Source organism: Eptesicus fuscus, chromosome 13 (genome assembly GCF_027574615.1).
Source record: "Eptesicus fuscus isolate TK198812 chromosome 13, DD_ASM_mEF_20220401, whole genome shotgun sequence".
In the NCBI taxonomy this organism is placed as follows: domain Eukaryota; kingdom Metazoa; phylum Chordata; class Mammalia; order Chiroptera; family Vespertilionidae; genus Eptesicus; species Eptesicus fuscus.
In genome coordinates, this window is record NC_072485.1 from 51,028,347 (window position 1) to 51,041,642 (window position 13,296).

General features: G+C 43.4%; 1 protein-coding gene across 1 annotated transcript in view; it reads left to right on the plus strand.

Moving 5' to 3' along the window:
* SPON1 (spondin 1) overlaps nucleotides 1–13,296 on the plus strand; it is a 256,888-nt gene that overhangs the window by 16,339 nt on the left and 227,253 nt on the right. The window contains exon 2 of the mRNA XM_054724749.1: nucleotides 3,278–3,384. Within this exon, the coding sequence (XP_054580724.1) occupies nucleotides 3,278–3,384 (107 nt within the window). The remainder of the gene's footprint in view (nucleotides 1–3,277; nucleotides 3,385–13,296) is intronic.

Here is a 13,296-nt window from a genome sequence, read left to right on the forward strand (position 1 = left end):
GTTCTCATCTTTGAAGGATTTACAAAATAGGTTAAAAACACACACACAAAATTTAATTAATGGGATAATCTCACCACTGATGATAATAATAAGAGCTAATATTTATTAAGTGCCTATTATTTGCCAAACATGATTTTAAGGAATTTACACATATTAATTCATTTATGCTTCACACTGATACTTTGAAGTAAGTGTCATCATTATGCCCATTGTATAGGTATTTTTAATCTTAACAGGGTCTAGGAAAAAAGAGCACCCAGGTGGTGATGAGGAAATCAGAGGACATATCACACAAAAAGTGAAAATTTAGTTGATTTTTGAAGAAGTTTGTTAGGAATGGAAGAAGTGGAACATTCCAGGCATATGAGGAGCTTATGGAGAAAAAAATACTGCAGGGTGAAGTGATAAGGCTTTCCAGGAAACTGCCAGTGAGTGAGTCCCATGACTGGAATGTAGTGTTGCGGGGGGAGGAGGGATGGGAATGTGGTTGGGAAGCTGGAGTGGCAGAGACCAAGGGCCGGCCTGCTAGTCTATGGAGTGTGAGCTTTATGCACAAGCCAGTGACTGTGAAGCAAGGGTTGACCATCTGCCTCAGGCTGGCTTCCCCAGAAGCATACTGAATTCATTTCCTAGGGCTGCCACACCTGATACCACAAACCAGGGGCTTAAAACAGCAGAAATGTGTTCTCTCACATTTCCGGAGGCTAAAGCGCTGAAACCAAGGTGTCGGCAGAGTTGGTTCCTTCTTGAGGCTCGGAGGGAGCATTTCCTCCGTGGTTCTCCTGGCTTCTGGAGACAATCCTTGTCATTCCTTGGCTTGTAGATGGCACCACTCCAGCCTCTGCTTCTGTCGTCACCTGGCGTTCTTCCGTGTGTCTTCAGGTCTCTTCTAAGGACACCAGGCATATTGGATTTAGAGCTAATCCAGTATGGTCTCCTCTAAACTAATTATACCTGCAAAGATGCTATTTCCAAATAAGGTCACATTTCCAGGCATGGGAGTGGGGGAAGTTGTGTGTGTGGTGGGGGGGGGCGGGGGATTGCAACATATATTTTTGGAGAATACAATTTAATCCATAACACAAACCCTCAGGTGGGGATTTGTGGATAGGTGACTTACTAAGGAAGTGCTCCCAGGGAAAACTAATGAGGGAGTGGGGAAGCAAGATAGAAGGGGAAAAGTCCCTGACAGGCTGTGACCTCAGGGGAGGTCCTTAAGGAGAGTTTCAGTCTGATCCTGGAGGGCCATTTTGAAGTGGCAGGTACTCCTCAGAGTTGTCTCTCCTGATATAGGATGCTGGGACTTTCATATTAGGCAAAGCAGGCTCCAGTGACCTGAGGGTCACAGGTGCTGGCTACTAGAAGCAAAGCCACATCATCGTCAAGGGCACTTTAAAATGGTAAAAAGGAATTTGAGGGGATCTAGGTAGTGCACCTTTATTGTCTGCTCCTCTTCCTCCAGAATTGTGATCTTAAAGACCACCCCACTCCCCTGCAGATAGCCTCAGACTGCTTTGGAGCATTCTGTCTGTTCCTCGGAGATCTCAGCTCTTTCTCCTGACATCATAACCACCATCCAGTGGCTGCTTGCCACTGCTGAGCACCACAATGTTCTCACTGTACTTTATAGTGCTCTCCCCCCTCATGCTTTCTTTCTTACTTCCTATCTGACTTTTTATAGACATCAGTAGCCAATAAGAATGCTCCTTTACTTTTGCAGGATGAACTGACCAATCACAGCATGAGATTTGCAATCTTTGTGTCTCAAAGTTCTCTGAGATGTCACTGTGTTGGTGGCTCATGGATCACGGAATATTATCCAAGATGGTGGTTTTAGTTTTGGGAGTTTTAGGGTGATTCATTTTCAGGACTGAAACTAGTTTGAGGAATAATAAATGTCCCTCCCCAACAGGGGGTTGCTTATCAGAATTGCATAAATATTATATTTTAAATGCATTGATCATAATTTTTTTTATGTCATCAACACTTGTGGGATACCCATACTATGACTATACTCAGTATGTGCAACTCTAGGTGGTCTTACTACCTTGGGGGTGTTGTTGACCTCTCTGTGTCTTTGGTTCCTATCTGTAAAGTTGGAAGGCTGGAATGGATGATTCTTGGAGTAGCTTGAGGCTCTAATAGTCTATAATTCCATGTTTAAAGACCAGAATCTTAGCACTTTGATCAGGCAGTAAAGTAATTTAAGCCTTGATTTATATAAATTTCAAGAAACTTGAATTGAGTGTCTATTAGATGCCAGGCTCTGTGCTAAGTGCTGGGGATACAAAGATAATTAAAATCCAGTCCCTCTCCAGCATTAATGGACAGTCCAGTGGAGAAGGCAGGTAAAAAGGGAATTTCAATTCAGTACAAAAATTATTGTAAAGATTTTCATCTCAGGAGATTAGGTGTACAAAGGGAGGGCTGACTATCATTGCTGAGAAGGCACTTGAACTGGATTTTAATGAAAACATAGTTCTCTAGGTAAATGTGAAGAGGAGGAGTATAATGTAAATTCATAACCCCAGTTGCTATCACAAAACACCATAAATATAAGTTTATTTCCAGTTTATGCAAAATACAATATGGTTGTCTCTGGTCAGTGAGTGACTTTGTGGTTATTCAGAATCCCAGGTTCTTTCCATCTTGTGGCTCCTTCTCCTTCTCCTGGGACACCAGTCCTCTGCCAGATCCCCTGCATTTGGCAGGCAGAGGCAGGAGAGAAGAGTGGAGGATCAAATGGAAAATGTATATGGGCCAGGTTGGAGGTAGCATGCATCATGTCTGCCCATGCTTTCCACCTAATTGCAAGGGAGGCTGACAATGTGGTCTAGCTGAGTGCCCACAAGAGAAAGGAAATGTGTTTTGGAGAACACAAGACAGTCTCTGTCAATTTGTGCTGTGAGCAGCTAGATTTCCCTTGGGTCAATCTAATGGAAGTATATCATTAGATAACTGTCAAGATTAGAGTTGCACACCAGGGACTATCTTTATCAAATCATGGTTACTGGGAGAGAGCTCACCACAGCCTTGGTTGGTTCAATAATTCCTAAGTGAGAGAGCAATTCAGGCATTTAGCAAGTTTTGAAATGAAAGAGGAAACTGGGTGGAGAGAGTGAGAGTTCATTACTTAACTGGACAAGTCTTTCCTACTGCCCACTGCCCCTCGAATCCACAGGTCTGGAATGCTGATGGAGAACTCACATCTATCCATTTCACAAATATAAGGCAGTTGATTCCTGTGCTTATAATCTGCTTTCTTCTCTCTCCACAGTGACACTTTCAGCTGCTACTCCCTCCTACTTCAGAGGATTTACACTAATTGCCCTCAAAGAACACAGAGAAGGGGATAAGGAAGAAGACCATGCTGGCACCTTCCAGGTAAGATCCTTTCTGAGTTTATCCGGGGTCCTGGTAGGTAGAAGCCAAGTGATAGGTGGACAAACAGAGAAGCCTGAGTAAAATGAGGGGTGTAGGTGTCTGAGGTGCCTTCTCATGCAATTCCCTTGACCATTGGCGAGGTGGGCCAGGTCTACTTGAAAGACCCATCATGGAGTAGGCAGCAAATGCCTCAGCTCTACCTTAAGGGTTTGGCCACTAGGCAGGGCTTTTTCTCTGGGCTCGCAGTACTTCTAGGCAGCAGACAGCTCGGTGAGAGCGCTTGGAACCTGGGCAGGCCCGGCTGTTTTTCCTGCACAGCCATTTCATGATTGACTGGCAATTCTCAAGTGTAAACGGAACAAGAGCTTAGGATGGCCAGACTGGAGGGAGTTCAAAGCACAGGAGAAGGACTATTAAGGGAATGACGGGATTGATTTATGGGGGAAGATTAAAAGAATTAAACATGCTTTGCTTGGCTAAATGAACAGGAGTGAGTTTAAGAGGTGGAAATGGTCTTTAAATGTCAGTCTTCACAAAGCAAGCTCCTCCCGGAGAGGCTTCATCTAACTTTGTACAAAAGGGCACAGCACGACGAAAGTGGGTCAGGAGAAGAAAGGGGATCGCAAAGGCGAGGGCCTTGACAGTGAGTCATATTTCACCGCGGAATATTCTGCTAACGGAAGTGGCAGGAACATCATTCCTTTTCTGAGGCTTCAAAAAAGGCCGGCAAGTTGTCAGAACATGTCCCAGAAGGACTGGGCGATCCTAGGAGGGGGGCTGGCCAAATTTGCGGTAACCATTACTCCTCTCAAATTTCCATTGTTCTGGAATCTATTTCAAACTGGCATTTGCAAACTCAGAAGATTCCTCAGACTCATAGCAGGCCGCTGGGGATGCTGGTACAATACGTGGGCTTCACAGAGGACCCTGCCCCTAAATATTTTCCCCATTCAGAGATATGTTTTAAACTCTTGTGGTCAGGTTGTAATTTTGAATCTTGTGATTTTAAAAAATGTCCATTTTTTAGGATTCTGAGTTTCTGACCTAGTAGATCTGTTAACTCTATGTTCATTGTAATGTCCTTCTGTATGCCTAGATGGCAGGAACTTTCTTGGCATGTATCTGAAGGAGTTACTCCACAATAATACTAACAACAGCATATGTGTGTGTGTGTGTGTGTGTGTGTGTGTGTGTGTGTGTGTGTGTGTATCCTATATAATAAAAGCCTAATATGCAAATTGACCGAACGGTGGAATGACTGATGGAACAACCAGTCGCTATGATGCATACTGACCACCAGGGGACAGATGCTCAATGCAGGAACTGCCCCCAGCCTGCAGGCCCCAGACCAGCCAAGGGAGGTGCCAGTGCACCCGCCCCCCCCCCCCCCATTGCCCTGCTGGTTGCCTGCAGAGGGAGGCTACCAGTGGTGGTGGGGGGCGGGGCTGGCAAGTGGGCAGTGCCAGGCTGGCCAAGGCATATGCCAGCAGAGCGGGGGGGGGGGGGGCAACTGCCCTACCAGTCGCCCCACAGATTGGCCCTGATCGCCAGCCAGGCCTGGGGACCCTACCTGTGCATGAATTTCATGCACTGGGATTCTAATATATATACTTGGTTTCTTACCATAATCCAGGCACTAGGTTAAGTGCTTTATCTTATCTTGGTTTATCTTAATTTAATTAGCTTGCCTTATCTTAGTTTTATTCCTAGTTTATAGATCAGGAAATTGAAACTAGAGAGATTAAATCATTTGCCTCAATGACTAGTAAATAGTAAGACCAGATTCCTCTACCAGGTGTCTTATTCCAGAAACTAAATAATTTCCTTAGAGTATTTTTAAAATACATTTTTTACTGATTTCAGAGAGGAAGGGAAGGGAGAAAGAAATAGAAACATCAATGATGAGAGAATCATTGATCAGCTGCCTCCTGCACGCCCCACACTGGGGATCAAGCCTGCAACCTGGGCATGTGCCCTGACTGGAACTGAACTGTGACCTCCTGGTTCATAGGCTGATGCTCAACCACTGAGCTACGCTGGCCCGGCATAGAGTATTGAGTAAATTCCTGGCACAGGTGTGCTGGGACAGTGTGTCAGTTAAGTTTTCCATTACAGGAAAAGGAAAGTTTGGGCATGCATTCAGCCCATAATGCATTCAAATATATTCCCCTTGTTCTTGTTGTGCTAATTTACCTGGAGGTGGATGATTTATCAGATTCAGGCAGCTGAGAGATCTGGGTACCTGAGTGTTGGGAGTGGTAAAGTTCTAAGAAAAGAAAAGGTGGGGGGTGGGATGGAGGCATGTGATCTCAATCTTCATGCCAACAAATTCTATCTGCTTTAAAATAATGCTTAGAGTTATATACCCAAAAGGTTTGGAAGCAGGACTCAAACAGGTATTTGTACACCCGTGTTCATTGCAGCATTATTCACAATAGCCAAATGTCCATTGATGGATGAATGGATAAACAAAATGTGGTATATACATACAGTGGAATATCATTCATTCCTAAAAAGAAAGGAAATTCTGACACACGCTATAACATGGATGAACCCTGAAGACATTATGTTAAGTGAAAGAAGCCAGCCACAAAAAGACAAAAATGTATGATTTATATAAGGTACCTAGAATAGTCAATTCATAGAGACAAGAAAGTAGAATGGTGGTTGCCAGGATATGTGGAAGAGGGGGAAATAGGGATTTATTGATGAACAGGTATGGATTTTCAGGTTGAGAAGATGAAAAAAAAGTTCTGGATATAAATGGTGGTGTGGTTGCACAACAATATAACTGTACTTAATGCCACCGAACTGTACACTTAAAATGGTAAGTTTTATGTTATGTGTATCCTACCACCATTTGAAAAACGATGCCTGAGCCTGGCCGGTGTTGCTCAGTGGTTGAGTGTCAATCCATGAACCAAGAGGTCCCCAGTTTGATTCCAGATGGGGGCACATGCCTGGTTGTGGGCTCCATCCCCAGTAGGGAATGTGCAGGAGGCAACCGATCAACGTGTCTCTCTCATCGATGTTTCTGTCTCTCTTTCCCACTTCCTACCCCTCTCTCTAAAGTCAGTAAAACTTATTTTTAAAAAAATAATGCCTGAGTTAGGCCAGATGGGGACATGATGTAGAGTTAGGCCTGTGGAAACATGGCTTTCCTTTCTTTGAGGCTGTTCTGTTTTAATTCAATGGATGGATATTTCTCTCCAACTCACTGTTGTTTCTGCTCAGGTAAATCTTGGTCCTTGAAACTGACTGGTGAATACAGGACCCTGCTCACAGTGGGCAGGGAGTACATGTTTGGTGACTGACTAAATGAACAGATTATTTTTTTCTGTTGGTGTCCATAATTCAGTCCTTCTTGGAATTGTTTCAGAACTCCTATCTCTTTAGGCACACCTTCTTTTTCCTTCTCTTGGGACTTCTGACATCCTTTCTTATTACATTTCAGTGGTTCTCAGCGTGTGGTTTCTGGACGAGCCGCAGCAGCAGCATCTGAGAACTTGTTAGAAATACAGAATCTCAAACCCCACCCAGGCTACTGAATCAGAAGCTCTGAGGGTAGGGCCCCCACAGCCTGTGTTTTAACCAGCCCTCAGGGAGAAACCAATGCGCTAGAGTTTGAGGACCAGTGTTGAAAAGAGACACAGATCCAGCCCATCCAACATGAACTCCTCCATCATCACATCAGCGTATCTGTCTGCTCCTATCTGTCCTCTCATTGTTTCCACCAGCCCCAAAGAGATCAAAGTGGGAAACAACTATGAAAAATGTCCAGCTTACAATAATAATGCTTGTGTGCCAGATGTGGGTCTAAGTGTTTTCCATTTATTAATTGATTTAATTCTCAGAGCCACACTATGAGATAAGCATTATTGTCCTGCTTTTCACAAATGAGGGAATTGTGGCCCAGAGGAATTAAGACCAATTTAGCTCGAAGTGACAGGCTGGGATTCAAACCTAGTCAGTCCAGGTCCCTGTTTCCAACTACAGTGTACACAGCCTCTCAATGTGCACTTGTTGGGTGAAAACACAAGGATATGCTGTGACCTTTTATGGAGGTAGTTTCTGTGCCAAGGGCTTTATATGCATTTTCCTACTTAATTCTTGCAGTAATGTGAGGCTAGTATTGTTATCCCCATTTTCCAGATGATGAAACTGAGTTTTTAAGAGGAGAAGGGAGCAAACACTGTGCCAGTGATTTTCTCTCACTTCACCTCCCCACTCCTGCCCTACCCTGTGTATTGAACGCATACTCCACTTGGGTTCCCATCATCTCAGACGTTAGCGGGTGAGGCATCATAGCTCATGCCTCCATCCTACCACTCCTGCTTCAGACATGCTGGTCTCTGTGGCTGGCCCTCCCACTCTAGCATAGAAGTATCTTCTCTCTGTGCCACAGCTGTCACCTGAAGTCATTCATTTATTCATCAGCATTGATTGTCTCCTACATGCCAGGCACTGAGGTTGGCTCTGGGATATGATGCAGAGAAAAACAGACATAGTTGCCCTCATGGAGCATACAGTGTCGTCCTTGTCACTGGACCTGAAATGACCACTGTGACCAACAGGTACGGTAGAAAGACAGCAAGTCATCAGTTGGGACATGAGTAGATAATCAGAAATGACAAAGGCCATTGTAGTTTTAAAAATGTATACATTAACAAATATTTAGATACTCTTCTTTGTTAACATCCTCACTCTAAATTTGACAGCTTTGAAGACTTAACATCAATGACAAAATTCTAATACTCTTTGAATTTAGTTAAAGTTTACAGTCTTAATTCTAAAAGTGACTCTGAGAATGGGTGATTTTGCTTCTAAAAGAGTAAGCCCTTACACAGAGAATCCAGACTCACCCAGTACAGAGATAACAAAAGTGAATGTTAATGCCCCTTTACACTCAGTGGGGGACTGGAGCTGCTGGGCACAGGAAGGTAAGGGTTACAACTCTCACCACTGGGCAGAGGGCCCACGAGAAGAGGTGGGGCTGCCTTCTCTGCTTAGCGCACAGGGCACATCGTGCCAGTGTTGGCACCGGCTAGGGGATCTGTCTCTGGCTGCCAGACGGGAGAGACATAGGAATCTCTCTTTGATGAGCTGGTTGGGTATACTCATGGTTAATTAAAAGTGACAAGGAATGCAAGGCTGGGCTGCCTGTACAAAAGGAACCCACCCATCCTTTAATATTGTATTGCTGAAAGGGAATTGCTCCCTGGAATGCTCACAGCCCAGCCAGCTGCCTGGCTCACTGTCCTGTGTCCTTCAGGTCTCTGCTCAGATGTCCCTTTCCCAGGGAGGCCATCCTGAGCACCCAATTTGAAACATCGTCCCTCCTCCATGCCACCCCTGAGCTACACTCCCTATCCTTCTTCCCCACTTAAATTTTTTTCCATTGCCTTTATTGTCACCTGACATGCTATCTATTCTACGGGATGACTTGAGTATTTCCTGCCCCCTTCCCCTACATTATAAGCTCCATGAAGCAGGGATTTTTATCTGTCCTGTTTGCTGCTCGAACTGTGCCTTGCACAGAATAGACACTCAAATATTTATTGACAGAATTTTAAGCTGCTATTATATAGTACTATTGCTTTATTTAGTTTTAATTGAAGTTCTATATGCATCAACTAGTTTAGGTTGCAGTCTGCCAATCAAAGGAAGAAAGACTCATTATAAAGGGCTATTAGCCTGAGAAGATCCCTTATCAATACCATACAAACAAGTATTTTTAATAGCTAATTATTTCATATTCTTAATCACCTGTTTCTGAACTATTTTCATTATCTCTTCATTAACAATAAATACTTATTAGCATTTAATGGATTCTGAGCCATGTGATAAGCTAAAAGAGTTTTTGACACACTTTTCAAAAACTAAAATGCTATTATTGCAAGCCTATTCTTAAGAATTCTTAGTTTATAAGAAAACTGTTCTTGTTACAATCACCTAAGCTTAATCATACACCTTATAAGATATTAGTATTTTGTATCTGCCTTTCACTATTATAGATAGTGGAGTAAAAACAGTTCTTGCATAAAACCTTTTTTCTTTCATTGGTATTATTTGCTGGAATACATTCCCAGAAGTGTAATTAAAAATGAAAAGAATCTGGACATTTTTTGTTGTTGATGTGTATTGTAAAGGTGATTTCTACACCCTATCCCTCCAAAAAAATTTTTACTCAGCACTCTTTTCAACAACTTGAATAGGAGCCTTCCATTATGGTAGCCACACCCTACCATATGTGAAGGGGAACATATATTTCCATGTCAGAACTGGGTATCACAGGATTTGGACAGGTGAATTTGATGGACCAAATCTAGGAAGATGAAAGCCAATGGGGGAGCCAAGAAAGTCACCTACCTAGATCCAAATTTCAGATAGGATGACCAGGATGGCCTCTCTGGGAGGTGATAAATAGTGCAAGAAGAGAGATTAGGATTTGTGGCCAAATATTAAACTAACAATACCAGGATTTTAAGTTGCCTGAATACACCATCCAGGAGACAGGACCATGGAAACTGATGAGGTCTTAGGATGCATCATAGGAGCATGGACATAGGAGTCAGATTGTTTTATGAGATTCTTTTAAAAAATGTTTTTATTGCTTTCAGAGAGAGGTAAGGAGAGGGACAGAGAGATAGAAACATCAATTATGAGAATCATTGATCAGCTGCCTCCTGCATGCCCCCTACTGGGGATGGAGCTCGGGAATGTGCCCTGATCAGGAATCAATTCATGGGTCGACACTCAACCACTGAGCCACACTGGCCGGGCATTTTATGGGATTCTTAATCCAGCCTGAAAGAGCCCACAATATTCTTTTTCTTCCCTTATAGAATACAGCTTTATACTAAACAAATATTGCAGTCTAAAGTATGTAGTTGTTTTCTTTTATTCATTCATTTGTTCATTCAATATTTTCACAGCATTTATAGAACCCTGTACTTTTCCTTCAGAGTGGATATTACAATTTATAATTGTGTATTTGTTTATAGGATTATTTGTTAAGTATTACTCTGCCTCACCACACAGTAGGGCAAAGCCAAATCTATTTTGTTCGCAAGTGTATTTCTTACAACTAACACTATACATGGCTCATGGTGAACACTCAATAAATATTTGCCTAAATGAATTAATGAAAGCACTAATTACCAGCTTCATGAAAGGCAATGTACTAGGCTCTGAACATGTGGAGACGCATAATTAAGGCATGGTCCTTGGTATTTGAAGGTCATGATCTACAATAGAACTTCTCAACCCTGGTATGCTACATATACTGGTGGATTACAAATGGGTTATAGGGGAGCCTAGATATTTATTTCCTTAAATATTGGGGTGGTCTCATCTGTTTACTCTAGGGAAATCCTATCACTTCCTACATGTGACATAGAGTAAAGAGACTGGTATGCAAGAACTATATTGCAGCATACTAAGTGCTAAAATTGTTGCAAGTGTGCAAATAAGAAAATCTGAAGGAAGTGAGGAGTGAGTGCTGATTTGGAAGAATACAAAGGACACTCATTGAGATGATAACTTTGGGTGGTTGAAGTTTGCAAGTGGACAAGGGGTAAAGATGAAGGGTGTGGGTAATGACCACTCCACTTTTTCCACACACCTCTATTTTAAAGCTTGCCCTGCCCTGACCAGGAGGCTCAGTTGATTGGAGTGTCATCTTGTGCACCAAAAGGTTGCAGATTTGATTCCCAGTCAGGGCACATACCTGGGTTGTGGGTTCAATCCCCAGTAGGGGCAGTATAGGAGGCAACTGATCAATGTTTCTCTCTCACATTGATGTTTCTCTCTCTCTTTCTCTCTTCCCCCGTACCCCTCACCCTCATCCATGTACACACATGTGAGGAAAAGGTGCTTTACAGTTCTTCATATGGAAAAACACATGCAGGTTATGATTATTACAATAGCATTAATAACTCAAGAGAATGTCACAATGCAACTGTAACCCTACTTTTGCCCACCCCTGTATTATACATTAGCTCCTCTATTTCTAGAGGTGGCCATTTGGAATTGACAGTGTCAGTGGTGGGCACACAGGTTATTATGACAGGAGAAAATATCCTTATTTTCAGGCTGATCTTCATCCTCAAAAGGGACCATGTATCTCATTACTCTTCCAGTTCTAGCTTAGCTTTTCTATTTAAAAGGAATGTAGATTTTGGAATCAGCAAACCTGGGCTCAAATTCTGCCTCAGCCAGCTAGATGATGAAGTGGCTTAATTTTGAGTATCAGATTAGATAATTTATGTAAAATGCCCAACACAGTGCCTGGACATGATGGACCATCAGTCAATGCCTCTTCCTTTTGAGCCAGCCTCCTAGCGTGCCCTTTTCACGCCTCTGTGTCCTCCGACTCACACAATGCATCCCTCGGTGGAGAGGGACAGCTTTCTCAGCTTAGGTATAACTGATCAACTGCCTAGAGGACTCTATCAGGGGAGGGGAAATACAGGCTTATCTCTTCACTGTAACATGATTGGGAGAGCTATAAAGTAAAATAAAACATTTCAGTGCTGCTGAGTACATGATACCCAGTAAATAAAAACAAAACTCTGTTCAATGTTGGTGCTATCTGTTTGGCTGGACTCAATTACTGGCTTTGTGACCTATTCCCACGCAGCAGCTTCACGGAAAATGGGGTTTAAATGATGCCTTGACAAAGGCTTCACACCTGGGAATGAGCAGGTGGAGGAAACCACAACTGCCACCTCCAGGTACTAACGAGTCCACTTGCTTCATTTACTTTAATTCTCTCCCTCTTGCCTGTAAGTTCCAGGAGAACAGGGACTGTCTGCTTCTTTCACTACATCCAGTGCTGGGTGCAGTGCCTGACACACAATACTAGTAGATGCTCAGTATTTGCCAAACCAATCAATCAATCTCCCATCAGTTTCAGACCCATTTCATGGGGTAGGCACTATTGTTATCCCCACTTTACAGGCCAGGTAACACAGAGAAAATTAAAAATGTGACTAATGGCCCTGGCCGGTGTGGCTCAGTTGGTTGTATGTTATTCCATGCACCGAAAGGTTGTGGTATGATTCCCAGTCAGGGCACATGCCTGGGTTGCGGGCTTGATCCGCCATTGGGGGCATGCAGGAGGCAGCCAATCAATGTTTCATTCTCTCATCCATATCTCCCTCTCCCTCTCCCTCTCCCTCTCCCTCTCCCTCTCCCTCTCCCTCTCCCTCTCCCTCTCCCTCTCCCTCTCCCTCTCCCTCTCCCTCTCCCTCTCCCTTCTTCTTTCTCTAAAAATCAATTAAAAAATCTGCACCATTTTCTCTATTGAGCATTTTTTGTAGCTGCAGGGAGAGATGTGTGGGAGAGACAGACAGACATCGACTTCCTGGTGCCCTGAAATCCTTTCTGAGTCATTCCCAGGATCACACCAGATTTGTTTTCTCACAGATCCTTCATCCTCCAGGTCTCAGCCCCTTACACGCCATCTCCTCTGAGCTTCCTGACACTCATGTCTTACTTTCATTTGATTTAGGATCAGAGCCCCCTGCCCCATCTCTGAGCTCTCAAACACAGACACATCCCTTTGCCCTAGCTTTTCACTTACTGTGTGACCCTGATGTGTTAAATCCCTATCACCCTACAAGATTCTGCAAAAAGGCAGAAATCTGGGCCGCAGACATCTCTGTATTCCCACAGTCTCACCAGGGCTTGGCACACTGGCCAGTTGATAAATATTTTCCAAATTGATGGATGACTGTTGCTGGAATTTCTGGCCCTACCCACTTGTTCGCTGGCATTATTTGACCTCATGCTTTCTTGCATGGGAACTAGCATTGTTTCCACATCTACTTTTCTAAAGGTCTGGGAATCATTTTCAAATACATGATAGAATTGCTTAGCAGACAATCTATAATTTTTACTGCCCAAAAG